We start from the raw sequence: 17,154 nt of genomic DNA on the forward strand, positions 1-17,154 counted from the left end.
TATTAGGATGGTTTCATTGTCTTGTCTATTGTGAAAACTGATGCAAAATATTGATTTAGAGTCCCTGACATTTCATTCTTCCCCACTATCAACTCGCCAGTCTCACCCTTTTAAGGGACCAACATTCTTTATCAAAAGAAAGATGCACTGGCACTGGAGGCAGTCCAGAGTTGGCTCAAGAGGCTGATCCTGAGTATAGATTGACTGTCTTATGAGAACAGAATGAGTAGGCTGGCACGATATTCAGTCTAGAACAATGAGAGGAGACCTTATTAAAACATACAAGATTCCTAGGAGACTTGGCAGAGAAAGGTAGTTCCCTCTTGTAGGAGAGTATAGAATCAAGGGCAATATTGCTAAGTAAGGGATTACCCATTTAAGACAGATAGCAAATAATTTCTTCTCTCAGATGGTAGTGAATGAGTGGGATTTTTTAAATCGCAGAGATCTGTCCAGGTTGGATTGTTAACTGCATTCAAGGGCGAGACAAGATTTTTAATCATGGGTTATAAGGAAAAGGCAGGAAGGTGGAGTTGTGTTCAGATTAGCCAAAATCTAATTGAAATGGTCAATGAGCTGAAAGGCCCATTTCTCCTCTGTCTTATGGTCTTATAAAAGTCAAAAAGAGTGGTGCTGGAAAAGCACAGCAGGTAAGGCAACATCTGAGGAGAAAGAGAATTGACGTTTCGGGCATAAGCCCTTCATCAGCAATGTGTGGTCTTATAAAAGTGGCTTGGCAACACCATTACTGACCAAGCTGACAGGGTCCTAAAGAACATAGTTGCCAGACTAAGTTTATAGCAATTGAAGGAGGAATGCAGGGGAGAGAACATACTTGAGCTCATCCTCAACTATACTGAGATCCATGACCATAATGGTAGGAAACAAGTTCCATTTTCACAAAAGGATATTGTCTATTGTATAGCACAGCGCTATCATCACGCTAAAGTGACTGCCCTTGACATCAAGTCTGCATTTGACCAAGCACGGAATTAAGGAGCCCAAGCAAAACTAAAACAAATGAGAAACAGGGGGAAATCAGGTTTGGAATCATACCTGGGACAGAGAATGATGGCTGTGATTGTTGGAAGTCAGTCATCACTGTTCCAAGACATCTCCATAGCAGTTCCTCAACATTGTGTCCTAGGACCAACCATCTTCAGTTCATTCTTACCATCAGAAGGTGAGAAAAGTGGCTGTTTGCTGATGATTCCACAATGCTCAACATCATTCATAATTCCTCAATCTATATTGATACCATGAACCATGAACAAAATCCAGGCTTGGGTTGACAAGTAGTCAGTAACATTTGCATCATACAAATGGCAAGCAATTACCATTTTCATGAGAGAATCTAACAAATAGCCCTTAACATTATAATCAGTGAATCCCCTGCTGACAATATCCTATCCTGAGGGTTACCACTGACCAGAAACTGGATTGGACTAGCCATAAAGATACAGTTGTAACATTAAAAGATTAATGTCCAGACAGAGAGAGTATAATTTAATGTAATGTTAAAGGGTTAAACTGTACTGTCTTGATCCAAGAAGCTGAACATTCTGGAAGCGGGTGGGGGTGACATTCTGTCTCACAGATAGCATACAGGAACGTGGATGACTATTCATTGTAATCCACACTTCATTTGGGCAGCCATTTACTATTTTACTGCTATTATCAAATTAATCTCTCATTCAGTCTGCTCCATTCAGAAATGCTTTCATAGATATCCCCAGCCAATCAAAGTGGTTTGCAGGACCATTCCGCCTCCGATACTGAAGCATATCTCATCTACATTGTCTTGGGGAATCACCGAGTCAGGAAATCATTTGCATTTTGATTCCACAGGGTTAGGGCATTTACATTATCTCCAAGGATTACCTCATCCTTCCATTGTAACTGGGCTAACATGTGGTTATGCTGGAAAAGCACAGCAGGTCAGGCAGCATCCGAGGAGCAGGGGGAAAGAAAGAAATAAAAACAAATTGACATTCCGGGCAAAAGCATGACCAACTGACCTGTATAAAGGGGTTGTGTTTCCTTTCTTCAGGGCCTCTGACTCAACCTTGCACACCAGCGAGGAGGGTCAAAGAGGGTCACCCAGCCTGTACAAGCTTTAATACATTTTAACTGTTTGTAGAAGTTGATGCGCGCGAACTGCATCCCGTGTGAGAAACTTTGGGAAAAGAACCTAACACAGTGACTATATGAACAAGTCAGGCACTGAGAACCCTTCAGTGAGTAACACACTTCTCAACTCCCCAAAGTCTATTCACCATCTTCAAGACAAGTCAGGGGTGAGATAGAATATTCCCCACTTGCCTGGATGGGTGCAGCCCCAAGAACACAATTGACACCATCCAGGATAAAGCAGCTCACTTCACTGGCACTAAATCACTCCCTCCACCACAGACTCTCAGTAGGCGCTGCTGCTGCTACAACCACCACCTATAAAAGATGCACTGCAGAAATTCACCAAAGATCCTCAGACAGCACCTTCCAAACCCACAACCACTTCCATCTAGAAGAATAAGGGCAGCAGATACATGGGAACATCACTACCTGCATGTACCCCTCCAAGCCACTCATCATCCTGGTTTAGAAATATATCATAGTGAAGGAACAATCATGGGGTCACAGTTCTGGAATTCCCTTCCTATGGCATTGTGGGTCAACCCACAGCAGTCGGACTGCAGCGATTCATGAAGGCAGCTCACCACCACCATCTCAAAGAAAAGTGCTGGTCCAGCCAGCAATGTCCACTTCTCATAAATGAATTATTTTAAGAAATGAAAGCAACCTACAGACAAAGGATTAAACTTTACCCCACCCACCAATTAATGCTATCCATCCACTTTACTTTTTAATCTTCAGAAGTCTAAAATTGTGCAAATGAGAATTACTCTTGGGATAACAGTAATTTATGGGACTGTTCAGATGACAAACTTTATTTTTGAAAACTGACCAGAAATTAAGTTACACAGGAATGTGTTAATACAAGGAAAAATGTCCCATGTCCAATTGCATAACGTGCACCATGTGTCAAAAAAAACCCCACATAATTCAGCACGTTACCAAATAAGACAGTCTAGACTGAGTTTCTGCTGTGTTCAGTCAGCTTGAATCAGAAATGGAACAGCAGGTAGAGGGGTTGAGGTGACAGCATGAACTATTTGGCTTGGTGCCAATTAAACCATGCTGCAGCATTCTTACATGTGATGCACACATGAAATTAGCTGTTGTAAAATCTAGAGGACTATAGTCTAGTGCTTTACTTGAACACAATCTATGTTGACATCATAGCGCTGCACCTCCCCCTGTCAGTCTTTGGATGTTAAATTAAAACGTTTATTTCAAGATATTCGTGTGTAAATTCCTTGGAGTTATTAAAACGTGCAAAAAAATGAATCTAAAATATCTCACTTGTGTATTTGAAGATAGTATCTGATGAAACTATGTATCAGAATGCAGTCACCAAACCAAATAATAGTAATATTTAAGAAGCCATGATTGAGTTGGCCTTCAGTTCAAGAGGGTTCAATGGAAGTATGTACAGGAGTAAGGTAATCATAGTGTATGGGGCCTCAGTAAAAACCAAAGATGAAATAGTGTATGCAGCTTTGGTTACCTTACCCGGGGAAGGTGACGGCAACGAAGGTTCACCAGAATGATTTCTGGGACAGCAGGTTTATCATACAAGGAGTGATTTGGTCAACTGGGCTTGTATTCATTGGAGTTTAGAAGAAAGAGAGGGAATTGCATTGAAACAAAGTTGGATAGGCTAGATGCAGCAATGATGTTTGCCCTTACTCACGAGTGCAGGAAAAGGGCTCTCAATCTCAGGCACGCCATTACAGAGTGACAGGAGTAGGAATTTCTTCACTTAGAAGTTGGGAAACCTGTGGAATCTTCTACCAAGACAGGTCAAGTCACTGAATATATTTAAGAAAGAAATAGATAGATTTCTGGAAGTTAAGGGTATGGGGAGAAAGAAAGGCAGTCTGACATTGGAATAGATGATCAGCTGTGATCCTATTGAATGGTGGAGCACATTCAAAAGAGCCAAATGACCTACTAAACTTAGACAACAAACAGATTAAAAAGATGCTTTTCCTGGATTCACTCCCAAAAAAGTGCCATTCTTGTAAACAATGGGTTTTAGTTTCTTCAAGTGCTGAAGGAAACACTAAATATTTATTAATTGACGCAAGAGGGGAAACCTGTACACCACAAACTGAAACCATGTCACAAGGTTTTTGTTTGGAATGTAGAACCAAAAAAATGACAAGGAGCATGTCACCACTTCAGTTTAGGGTGCTGCACATACCAATTAACTGGACAGTTACTGAGAAAAAGATTCATTATTAAAATAACCTCAGCATAGTATAGAAACTGAAGTACTGCGGTTTTAAAGTGGAAGTAAAACACAAGACTGATCAGCAGCTAAGCTGAAACCTACACCTGTAGTTAAATGAGAAAGAAAACCCATTACCAGACTTCAAATGCAGGCCCAAAACATTCCAGCTTTCACCAATGCTGTCAGTCAGAGAGCAAGCGCATTCTAACTCTCTCACCTTTTGATAGAACATTAGGGTAAGAGGTTTCAAGTGGAGGTTGAGAGGAAATCTTCTCACCCACAGCATGGTGAGGGAATCAGGAACTCTGCCTGAAAACAATGGAGGAGATAGAAACCCTCACATCAAAAAAAACAGGCTGTGGTTTTGGACAACACTGCTACAAGGCAGAGTGCCACATGCAAATTCAGAACCAAATTGACTCCTCCACACAGAGGGTCAATCCAGGTACTAGTTACACTGACCCCCTACCTTCCATTCTCATCGAATCTTTTTAAAAGGTGTTTTCTCACTTTGATCACTGAGCACCTACAAAGCTTTTACCACTCAGACCCTGCTCAGGGGCTTTACAATTGCATTGAGTTGGGGAGTGTCAGGACCATTGCAGTAATTTAAAGCACTACCCTGTCAATAAGTGGAAGATGGCAATACCTATTGCTCAGTTTAAAGAGGCACAAGAGAATTAATCAGAGGCAAGCAAATATATTTGTGTCAGATGTACATTCAATTCAATAGGGCAGCAGTCACAACAGAACAGCACACTTCTTATAAAGCACTGCATCTAGATCAGTCTAACAGCAAGTGGATCCACTTTAGTTTGATTATGACACAGAACTGCACCATTAATTCACAATAACAGCAAGCACAGCATCACAGAAGCCGTTTTCACAAGTGCAGATGATTCTGGATTCAAAACGGCAATGCACAGGGGATAAAAACTTTCTAAAACAAAAAGTACTTCACTGTATCACGATCTCCAAATTCCACGTGCAACACCGACGGTGGCATTAGGCTGTGCTGCTCTTTGTCAACCAGCACTGACTGATCTGCTGAATGGCTTCCTTCTGTGCATTAAATTTCTTTTCTACCAAAAAAAAACATGATGCTTCTCCGTATTAAATGACTCCTCATGGGAAAATTTAGTTCGAATCACAGGGTACCAGTGGAGAAACTTTCCTTCCGCAACACATTGCTCACCATCACAAAGCAAGGAGGACAGCAGTCAGGTATTTAGTTTCAAAAAATTGGTAATTTGTATCTCTGTCCACGTTTGGGTAGCACTGTTTCAGACAGCCAGTGCAGGTGTAAGGAGCTAAACTAGCTCTTTCCAGACTGCCACATTAACTGGGCACACAAAACAATGTCCTAGAAACTAGTGCATTGGAAGTTTTAATTTGACAAGTAATACCAGAATCCAACTTACAGGAAGGAAATCCAGCCTAGATATTGGAAAAGTGCAACTTGCTGAGTCTTTATGACAAACAATTGCATTACCTGCTGGAATTAAGCAAAGGCTTTTACAAAAACCAGGCAAAACATTTCTTACAAAGAACATAAGCAGCTATATCACAAAATCTTGAACAATAATGATACATATGTCCAAAGGAAAAGAAGTCAGAAGAAAAAAGTAAAAGAGGAAGAGAAGAAAATAAGGAAACGAAAGTGCATGCATTTAAACAGCAGCTTGCACAATTTCATAAGCCCACGAAACTTTACAGCTAATTAAAATACTTCTGAAATCACTGTTGTAATGTAGCAACATCCAATCTTCACCCAGCAAGTTACCAACAGCACATACAAACTACATGAATGTTTTAACCGGAAGCAGGTTTTACGCTCATGAATATCAATGGGAGATCAATCAGGTCAGAAGAAATCCGAGGAGACATAATGGGAAAACTGTGTGGAAGATCTCAGCTATTATCAAGAGCTCCAAGTGATCATCCCTGCTCTCCTAGATTGGTTAATCTTTCCCACCACCTTTACTCAGCAGGGAGCTTTCAAACTTAGACCAGCAGGTAAAACTGCAGTCAAATTGCAATGGGACCTGACATGAACCTGCAACAAAGCACTCTGTTGGTTTTGGGTGGATTCGGTCATCTATTCAATTCAGCAATTTAAATTCAGAACAACAAAAAGTTTTTGGAAGTTTTCCAGTGAGTGGGTGAACTGAGCTATGATATCCACCCACGATGTGGTTTCTGTCCAGTGGATACAGGAAAGGTACTTTTTAAAAAACTGTACCATGGAATTTTAAAAAATTTACTTCCACTTGAAGGGGAAGGCAATGCTTAACCCATCGAAAAGAAAGTAGTTCTGAAATTCCAACATTTAAAAGGCATCTGGATGGGTACATGAATAGGAAGGGTTTAGAGGGATATAGGCCAAGTGCTGGCAAATGGGACCAAATTAATTTAGGATATCTAGTCAGCATGGATGAGATGGACAAGGGTCTGTTTCTGTGCTGGACATCTCTATGACTCGATGATCATGTAATTAATTAAGACTCAGAGTGGAATATTCTACATTTTGTTGATCATTTTATTTGTATTCTTAAAGGGACTCAATTTTGACGCTTTTTTAAAAAAAAGTGTTCACACCTTGCACTGATAGTGGTGTTGCTGTCGATAATTCAAAATTAGGGTTCCAAATTATTATTTTTAACAGTTTGCAACCAAGGAAGCAATTATCATCGGCAGTCTTTAATCAGAGCTGAGGAATTTATTGTAATTAGAAGCCATCAGAAGCTTGCTGCATCCAGATGTTGGTCAAGCTTTAATCTGTAGGTTACTCTTTTAAACCTAAAGGTATTGGGTTTAACAATCTTAAAGTTATTTTCACTGACTTACACTTGCTCTTGGTTTAGCAGTGTCTTTATTTCCAAAATTCCCATCTTTGTTCCAACTCCTTGCAAATCCTCTCTCCTGACTATTCCCCACTACCCTCCCCACTGAGCCACCTTGATAGTGGTGCTATCGATTTCTGATCTGCTAACAATCTCCAGTCTTGGTCAAGGTTAGAGTGGTGCTGGAAAAGCACAGCAGGTCAGGCAGCATCCAAGGAGTAGGGAAAAGAAAAGAAATCGACATTTCGGGCAGAAGCCCTTCATCAGGAATAGAGGGACTCCTGCACGAAATGTTGATTTTCCTGCTCCTCAGATGCTGCCTGACCTGCTGTGCTTTTCCAGCACCACTCTAATCTTGACTCTGATCTCCAGCATCTGCAGTCCTCACTTTTGCCTAATCTCCAATCTTGAAACTCCACTATTGGCACTCATGCCTTCCATTTGTGCTAAAGCTTTTTTAGAAAATTCTCTCATGGCCAGAATTTACTGTCTCTCCCTAGTGGCCCTTGAGAAAGTGGTGAGCGCCTTCTTGAACCATTGAAGTTCATGTGCTCCAAGTTCTGCCAGAGATACAATGGCTTCTGAAAACAATCTTTAAGATCATCTTTTTAACCAAATCTTTTAGTCATCTGCCTTTGTGTAACTTTTGTTTACAAAAATTCTTGAAGTATTATGTCACAAAATTATGTAAATACAAAGAGTTCACAAACAAAGACATAAGTTGCTCAGCAACTCAACTGGTCTCAAAATATAACAAAAACAAAGAACTGCAGATACTTAAAATCAGAAACAAAAACAGAAATTGCTGGAAAAGCTCAGCAAGTCTGGCAGCATTTGTGGAGAGAAAGCAGAGTTAACATTTCACATCCAGTATTCAGAATAAAGACAGCTCCTAACCTATCTAAAAGATTGCATTTCAGAGATTATGTGTTTAAGTATTTGAAACTAAAGTCAAATTTTCAAATTCAGTTGGAAAGATCCTATGCTAAGCCATAGTTAACATTTTGTTGATGACCATTTTAACTGAATTCTTCAATGACTCAAATATTGATGTTTACTTCATACAAGTTCTGAAGAAAGGTCACAGGACCTGAAATGTTATTTCTGCTTGCTCTCCATCGATGCTGCCAGACCTGCTGAGTTTTCCCAGCAATTTCTGTTCTGGCCAGGTCTCAAAATGCAAGTGGTTTACGATTGTCAATTCCATCCACCGCATTGTTTTGGCATGCAGTGTGACACAAAGGGTAAACTTGTCAGAAATCTTTAAGCTAGGGTGAATATGACTTAAACAGTGTTTCCATATATAGGCATGCCTAGGACAATGTTGGCACTGACAGTGCACAGGGAGTGATGGAAATATAGAACCCACTTGTTTGGAATGGTTGTAACAAATAGCATAGATATGCTTAAGGGGAAGTTTGCTCTATACATGAATGGGGCAAGAGGGGGATATGGACGGGATGATGTTAATACAGAGTTTAAACACTGTAGGGTACAAATTCGTGTATAAATTCATCCTCTCATTGCTGATTCAATTACATTCAACATTAAAACGTTTCTTTTCTCATTCGATAACTAACTGACCCGTAGGTATCTTTAACATCTCCACCTAATAGTAGTTAGCTGTAGCCAGCTCGAGGAGATAAGCCCTTTTTTATGTCCATTCCCTCACAGAAGCATAAAACACAAAGACCATTTCGGTAGTTTCTATCAGTTTGGTGACTGTTCAGAGACTCATTTCACCAGCCGACCAGATGTTTGCAGGTCGGTTTTGAACCAGAACACGCTGAACAGAGAGAGCAGTCACCTCCCATGTGTCACTAAACAAAAGGACAGGTCAAACCCAGGAACGGCCGATGATCGTCAGCTTTGATTTTAAGTTCCTAGCTTTTATAGAAATTTTTTTAAAAATATGAGCGAGAAAGTGATGGGAAAGAAATGCATTGTCATTGTTCTGTGCTCATTAATTTAAATATGCAAAAACATGCCAGTAAGTAATGTCTCGCTAATACACTAAACGAAAGCCACGTTTATAATCAATATTCCTCACCCAGAGAGAACACCACGGCGAGGAGCGAGTATGTTAGCTCCGAGTGTCTCATGCTGCCTCCCCTACTCTGTCCCTTGGCCGCTGGAAACTTCAACGAGCGAATAGCACTCTTCCTCTTTCACCGCGCTTCTATCAGCTCTGCCTATTTTAATCCTCTCTCCGTGTGTTTTTGTCCACACTTTGCTGACACAAATGAAAATCCACCGGACCGCCACATCAAATCCATCATATGATTCCCATCATGTGACAGGTTCCAGTAGCCAGCCACTGTAGTCATCCTTCACCCTGTGGGGGTGTGGTTACTACAGTTTCTCATTAGTCCTTCAGCATAAAACTCTTTTAAAAACAAATGTAACGTCTGTTTCAATACTTTCACATCAGTTGGCAGAACCTTGCTTGACTGAATCTGGGTAAAGCTGCGGCTATTTTGAACTGTTCTCGAAAAACACCGTGGCTGTCCCGTTGAAATCTCGTCTCCCAATTAAAGGGAAACAGTGAAAATTGGACATGAACGTAATGTTTTGGAGCTGCATTTTGAAGTATGCGTCATTCACAAGTTTTATTGTTTCTTTCTTTCTGGGAAAAGAACCAACGAGAGATAAATGTTGCTGAAGAGTTATAGAAGCAGTGAGGTGGCGAACTTGGCTCCAGACGTTGAGCTGTCTTGGAACGTGAAATAGCTGGACACCTTAGATCTACACCACCGGAGTGAGCCAGCACCCGGCCCATATCCCTCCAAATCCTTCCTACTCATATACCTATCCAAATAGCTTCTAAATGTTGTAATTGTACCTGTCTCCACTATATACTCTGGCAGCTCATTCCATACACGCACCACTCTCTGCATGAAAAAGTTGCCCCTTAGATCCCTTTTAATCTTTCCCCTCTCACCATAAACCTATATGCTCTAGTTCTGGACTTCCCCACCCCAGGGAATAGACCTTGTCTATTATCCCTATCCCCTCATGACTTTATAAACATCCACAGCATAAGGTGGCCCCTCAGCCTCTGACACTCCAGGGAAAACAGCCCCAGCCTATTCAGCCTCTCCCTATAGCTGAAACTCATAGAGTCATACTGCACGGAAACAGACCCTTCGGCCCAACCTGACCATGCCGCCCAGGTTTCCTAAAATGATTTTTTTTCAGCTTTCCAGCTAACACAATACTTTTCAAAATAATTTTATTCTTTTGTTATTTGACCGAATAGCGATGAACGATCAGGTCCTAGTCAGTGTCAGTTGCGACTCAGTTGCTAACACTATTGACTGAGAATCACAAGATGCTGGATTCAAGCACCATACCCAATGTTCAACACAAAAATTAAGGCTGACGGCCCAGTGCTTTAATGTTGTCGATGCTGTCATTTGGGTGGGATATTAAAATGCCTGGTTATTTAAAAGTTCCCTTGATGCATTTTGAAGAAGAGCAGAGGAATTGTCCATGGGTTGTGTTGATTTATGGGAAAAATCAGGAACTAATTTAAATGTATAGCACATATTTATTTATTTGGGCTGATATTTTTGGTACCTTCGTTCTGAGGCAGTTATTTTGTGCTGGGTAAGCCTTATTGAACCCTTCAAAAGAATTTCCCAACTCTTATCTAATAGAGGCTTTTGACCTCCTTAAGCAATTGCAAAGCACCTCAGGCAGCAATGGGCTGTGTCTTGTCAGCTACATACTGAGGTCAGCTGTGAAAGTAAATCTTTTATTGCTGGACAAAACGCATGCCCACTTGTGGCCACCTGAACCTTAGAATTGGTAGGTCATTAACTACCTAAAGGTCATTAACTACCAAACCGATTTGTTAACAATAAATAGATCAACACCAGTAGCAAAAATAACCAGTGTGTGTCGACAGTTGAAGCAAAATGAGCTCACACAGTTAGGGGGGCACAATGGTCTGTCTGTGTGGTGATTTTGCTCTCACCATTAACTAGCAGTATAACTATTGCAAAGAGTCAAGTATATAAACCTCCCTTCTGCCAGCTCTTCACCAGCAAGCCCTTTATAATGCTTCCCTGTTGCAATACATATTGGGCACAATTCAGGAGTGTGAATGGAATTCTCCCCATTTGCTTGGATGAGTGCAGTTCTAATAATAATCAAGAAGCCCAGAACCATTCAGGTCAAAGCAGCCGCCTTGATTGGCACCACATTTACCACTTTCAGCCTTTAGTCTCTTCACCACTGACACAGAGTGACAGTAGTGTTTACTATCTATAAGATGCATTGCAGCAACTCATCAAGCCCAACTACCAACTAGACAATAGACAATAGGTGCAGGAGAAGACCATTCTGCCCTTCACGCCTGCATCACCATTCAATATGATCGTGGCTGATCATCCTTAATCAGTATCCTGCTGCTGCCTTATCTCCATAACCCTTGATTCCACAATCCTTGAGAGCTCTATCCAACTCTTTCTTAAATGAATCCAGAGACTGGGCCTCCACTGCCCTCTGGGGCACAGCATTCCACACAGCCACCACTCTCTGGGTGAAGACGTTTCTCCTCATCTCTGTCCTAAATGGTCTACCCCGTATTTTTAAGCTGTGTCCTCTGGTTCGGCACTCACCCATCAGCGGAAACATGTTTCTTGCCTCCAGAGTGTCCAATCCTTTCATAATCTTATATGTCTTAATCAGATCCCCTCTCAGTCTTCTAAACTCAAGGGTATACAAGCCCATCACTCTAGTCTTTCAGTGTAAGGTAATCCTGCCATTCCAGGAATTGACCTTGTGAACCTATGCTGCACTCCCTCAATAGCCAGAATGTCTTTCCTCAAATTTGGAGAAAAGAACTGCACACAGTACTCCAGGTATGGTCTCACCAGAGCCCTGTACAGCTGCAGAAAAACCTCTTTGCTTCTGTACTCAATCCTTCTTGTTATGAAAGCCAGCATGCTATAGCCTTCTTCACTACCTGCTGTACCAGCATGCTTACCTTCATTGACTAGTGTACAAGCACACCCAGGTCTCTTTGTACTGTCCCTTTACCTAAATTGATTCCATTTAGGTTGTAATCTGCCTTCCTGTTCTTGCCACTAAAGTGGATAACCATACATTTATCCACATTAAACTGCATCTGCCATGCATCTGACCACTCACCTAACTTGTCCAGGTCACCCTGTAATCTCCTAACATCCTCCTCACATTTCACCCTGCCACCCAGCTTAGTATCATCAGCAAATTTGCTAATGTTATTACTAATACCATCTTCTATATCATTAACATATATTGTAAAAAACTGTGGTCCCAGTACTGATCCCTGCGGTACCCCACTGGTCACTGCCTGCCATTCTGAAATGGAGTCGTTTATCATGACTCTTTGTTTCCTATCAGCCAACCAACTTTCAATCCAAGTACTTTGCCCCCAATACCATGCGCCCTTATTTTGCTCACTAACCTCCTATGTGGGACTTTATCAAAAGCTTTCTGAAAGTCCAGGTACACTACATCTACTAGATCTCCCTTGTCCATCTTCAGAGTTACATCCTCAAAAAATTCCAGAAGATTAGTCAAGCATGATTTCCCCTTCGTAAATCCATGCTGACTCTGACCTACCCTGTTACTACTATCCAGGATAGTATATCATATATCGTAATATCTTCCTTTATAATAGACTCCAGCATCTTTCCCACCACTGAGGTCAGACTAACTGGTGTATAATTTCCTACCTCTCTTAAAAAGTGATATAACATTTGCCACCCTCCAATCCACAGGAACTGATCCTGAATCTATCGAACTCTGGAAAATAATCACCAACGCATCCATGATTTCTCGAGCCACCTCCTTCAGTACCCTGGGATGTAGACCATCAGGCCCTTGAGACTTATCAACCTTCAGACCTAACAGTCTCTCCAACACCAATTCCTGGCAAATAAAAATTCCCTTCGGTTCAGATCCTTCAGCCACTGTTACCTCAGGGAGATTGCTAGAAGGATGAGGGTAGCAGAAACATGGGAACATTACCACCTGCAAGTTATTCTCTGAGCTATTTGCCATTCTAACTTGGAAATATATCGCAGTTCCCTCGTTATCACTGGACAAACTTCTGATATTTTTTCCCCAACAACACAACACTGTGCTTCAGGAATGCAGTTTACCACCGTCCTCTCAAGAGCAATTAGGGACAGGCAATAAATGCTCTCCTAGCGTGAATTAATTTAAAAAGTAACTGCTATGTTGCAGATCGAGAACTGATCTGAAATAGAAACAGAAAATTGGAGAAACTCAGCAGGTTTGGTAGCCTCTATGGACAGAGAAATAAAGTTAATATTTTTGAGTCCAATATGACTCTTCCATACAAGAAAAAAAAATACAGAGTGCTTGTGATAAAGAGACAGCAATAATCATGGGTGACTTTGTTGGAAATTGGGATTCATTTGAAATGGAATTTTTCTAATATTTCCTTTCCAACATGAGTCTTCATGTTATGGCTGCTACAGCTGTTAGTTCCCTTCCCCAGATATAAACAATTCCATAAACAAGGACAAAAGTAAAATTGAGGATCATATTTATAGAGGTAAGCCGGCCACTGACTCACAGTGTCCCAAGCAGTAAAGCATAAGGATTTGTTCTGAAAAGTTAAAATTAATGTTATGCTCGAGGTGGGCAAGGGGTGAATGAGTAGCAGTCCCCTGTTTATTAGCTCGAAAGCATTCTGATAAGTTATTGAACCAAAATAGATATGCTAAAAACTACATATACCACCAATTGCCCAGATCAGAGGGGTGTCCTTGTCAGGTGGTTGTTTGATAGCAAAAGAGAAAATGCTGGAAAATCTCAGCAGGTCTGGCAGCATCTGTAAGGAGAGAAAAGAGCTGACGTTTCGAGTCTAATTGGCCCTTTGTCAAAGCTGTTTGATCGCCTTCCAGATAAAAAATGGACAAAGAGAGGAGGAAGACGACCCACAAAGATTACCCTCACACTTTGGTGAGAGAGCAGGATGATGCTGACACAACCATAATGGGAGTTACACATTTCATGTCGACTACCTGTTTGCCTATTGGTATCAATAAATCACCCTCGACATACTTTATTTTATTTAATTAACACATGTATCACATCTAAACTGCTGCTTCTTAACAAACTCAATAAACCAGCTGAAAAGTCCTTACTAATGGGTGACTGCCTCTATTCAATAACTGTGGTCCTGAACCTCTAGAATCAAACAACTTTAATCTACATGTAAGGTGAAAAAATCAGATGAGTAGGTCACAGAGCAATGAATTATCACCTGGCCAGGTAGTGAAACATTTCTCTCTCATTTTAACTGATTTACGTCAGAATTCTGGGATGGGTCATGTTGTTCATCGTTACTATGAAGGGTAGTCCTATACATTGTCACATGAAGCCTATTTTAAAGGGTGTTAAGAATTGAAATTGACATTATGTAAATGCCTATTCCAGGAACAGCTGAGATTTGTTCTTAACTCCTCAGATTATTTGCACAAATCACTGTTAATAGTTGGAGTGGAGGAGATAGAAGAATAAAAAAAGGGTGTTTCTCCACCGTCCCTTAAATAAACCTGGGGGTAAATGAAAATGGAGTTGTGGAGGTTTCTGGCAGGAGACCTTAGCATTTTCAGCGTAGCACGAAGAACACCGAATTGAATTGTCAATGCAATTGGCATTTTGATTTCCGATTCGTAAGCATTTTGGCAGAGGACGTTCTACTGCCAACTTCCCAAACCTTTTTTGTTGTAATGTTTAAGTTCCAGATTTAAGTTCCTTTCTCCATTATTTACATGTACTTCCAATGGGTGCTCACTTCAAAAATAAGTTTAACGGATGTTTAAAAAGCTTACTATTGCTAAACATAAACAAAAACTGAAGTCCAAGATTAATCTTACGCAAAGTTTTACAATGTCAATTCTACATTTTAAGTATCCATACTGCAGGCTCAATTGTGTGCCAAACTCTCATGATGTAAATCTTGTTAATAAGTTACTGTGAAAGAGCAGAATGTAAAATGTTCATATGAGGCAATAGCTTGGACACTGACCTTTCAACTCGAAAGCCTGAATTGAAATTAGGTAGCTCCAAATTATAGAATGAAAATCTCTTTTCTTCGCTAGTTGTATGGATTCTGTTTGAGTAAAAAATGAGGTCTGCAGATGCTGGAGATCACAGCTGCAAATGTGTTGCTGGTCAAAGCACAGCAGGTTAGGCAGCATCTCAGGAATAGAGAATTCGACGTTTCGAGCATAAGCCCTTCATCAGGAATAGGAGAGAGAGAGCCAAGCTTTTATCTTAGCCTGCTTGGCTCTCTCTCTCCTATTCCTGATGAAGGGCTTATGCTCGAAACGTCGAATTCTCTATTCCTGAGATGCTGCCTAACCTGCTGTGCTTTGACCAGCAACACATTTGCAGGTATGGATTCTGTTAACTACATTGGACAATCTCAGCCGAGAGGACCCATGCTGAGTAAGAAATGACAACACCAACACTATTGACATGCATAAATTGTCAAAATTTTTTTTTAAATAAGTTGAAATTTATAAATGTGAATGGTACAGTAGAAAGCCCATGATGTATTGTAATCAAATGGTTGCAGAAACTGGATGTGCTATGAAACTGACGGCTGTTTTACTCCTTAAACCACTTACCATGATATCAAGTTTCTCCAAAGCACTTTACTGCCAAGTAGTTAGTTACTTTAGTGAACGCAATTCACTTGTTATTTGGGCAAATATGACATCTAATATCTGCATAGGGCAATTTCACATACAGCGATGAAATAAATGACTGGATCAAGTTACAATAATGATAGCTGAGGAACAAATACTGACCAGGATGTCAGGGGGACATTCTACTGCTCTTATATTCAAACAGAATTTGTTTTATGTCTGCCAAATAAAATACCCATTTTAACATTTCACCTCTGACTATGCACCAGCACTGGACGAAATCATCAGTCTATTTAAGTCTCCCAAATAGGTTTGAATTCATAACCTTATAACTCCAAAGCAAATAGGCTACCAACTGAGTCCCAACTGACAACCTATTGAGCACCTGCATGGAATACTGCTTGACAAAGAAGCAAAGGTGGCATACAGTTATAAAGTGTGCATCATTTTATTTCAATTACCACACGGAAAGTATATACAATAAAGAAAACAAGCTGATTAAAAGTTAAATTACATTTCCACACTTAATTTTACAATAAAAATATAAGTATTAGTGACATATAGATTATAAAGAATAATAGTACCAATTTGCTCCTTTGTAAATAAGTGCCTTGATATTTGTCAATTGAATGTAACTGTGAAGTATTTGTCTGATTAAAATAGAATTAAGAATCTCTGAAATTAACTATCATTTCCATATCCACAATTAATGGAATTGACCATCTATAAAATTTTGGTTGTCATTCTCAGAGTAGGTATATTCATTAGGTCATACTAAGGATGAAGTGGCACATCTGACACAGGACCACTACATGGTACTGTCAGTTGTTTCAAGACAGTTGCCAGTTGACTTAGTGATGATTCACAGTTCATATGCTAGTGTAGCCAGGACAAGAAGTGGGGAGATGATGAACACCAGGTGTTATCACTGGACTATCAATACAGAGACCCAGCTAATACTCTGGCAACATTTCTGGTTTCAGATCCTCATTACAGGCTGAGGTAACTAGTTGTTGTCAAGAACAACCACTTAACAGATGCTTTTAATAACTTAGGTGGTAATAAAATGGCTTCTCAATGCAAAAAATATGACAAAATGGCTTCTAGGCTGCAAATTGACAATTCTGTGAAAAGCTGCATAAAATGGCTTTTAATCCTGTTAAAGCTGCATAATTGATGAACCGCAGTCTGCTTTAGTAGAGATTAGCAGACAATGCTCCCTTTACAGCACAGAAATAACTAGACTAGATAAGACATTACTGGCCATCCGAAC

General features: G+C 40.4%; 1 protein-coding gene across 3 annotated transcripts in view; it reads right to left on the reverse strand.

Annotated features, from left to right (window-relative positions):
- si:dkey-21a6.5 (sushi, von Willebrand factor type A, EGF and pentraxin domain-containing protein 1) overlaps window positions 1–9,466 on the reverse strand; it is a 47,159-nt gene extending 37,693 nt beyond the window's left edge. For 2 of the 3 annotated variants that reach the window (XM_060828791.1, XM_060828771.1), the window contains exon 1: window positions 9,251–9,466. In XM_060828791.1, the coding sequence (XP_060684774.1) occupies window positions 9,251–9,302 (52 nt within the window). In that variant the 5' untranslated portion in view covers window positions 9,303–9,466. Of the gene's footprint in view, window positions 1–5,778; window positions 5,851–9,250 lie in introns of those variants that run through there. The other variant, XM_060828781.1, reaches the window with a different exon arrangement.
- Window positions 9,467–17,154: the final 7,688 nt, after the last annotated feature.

The sequence above is a fragment of the Hemiscyllium ocellatum genome, chromosome 1 (genome assembly GCF_020745735.1).
Source record: "Hemiscyllium ocellatum isolate sHemOce1 chromosome 1, sHemOce1.pat.X.cur, whole genome shotgun sequence".
Taxonomy (NCBI): Eukaryota; Metazoa; Chordata; class Chondrichthyes; order Orectolobiformes; family Hemiscylliidae; genus Hemiscyllium; species Hemiscyllium ocellatum.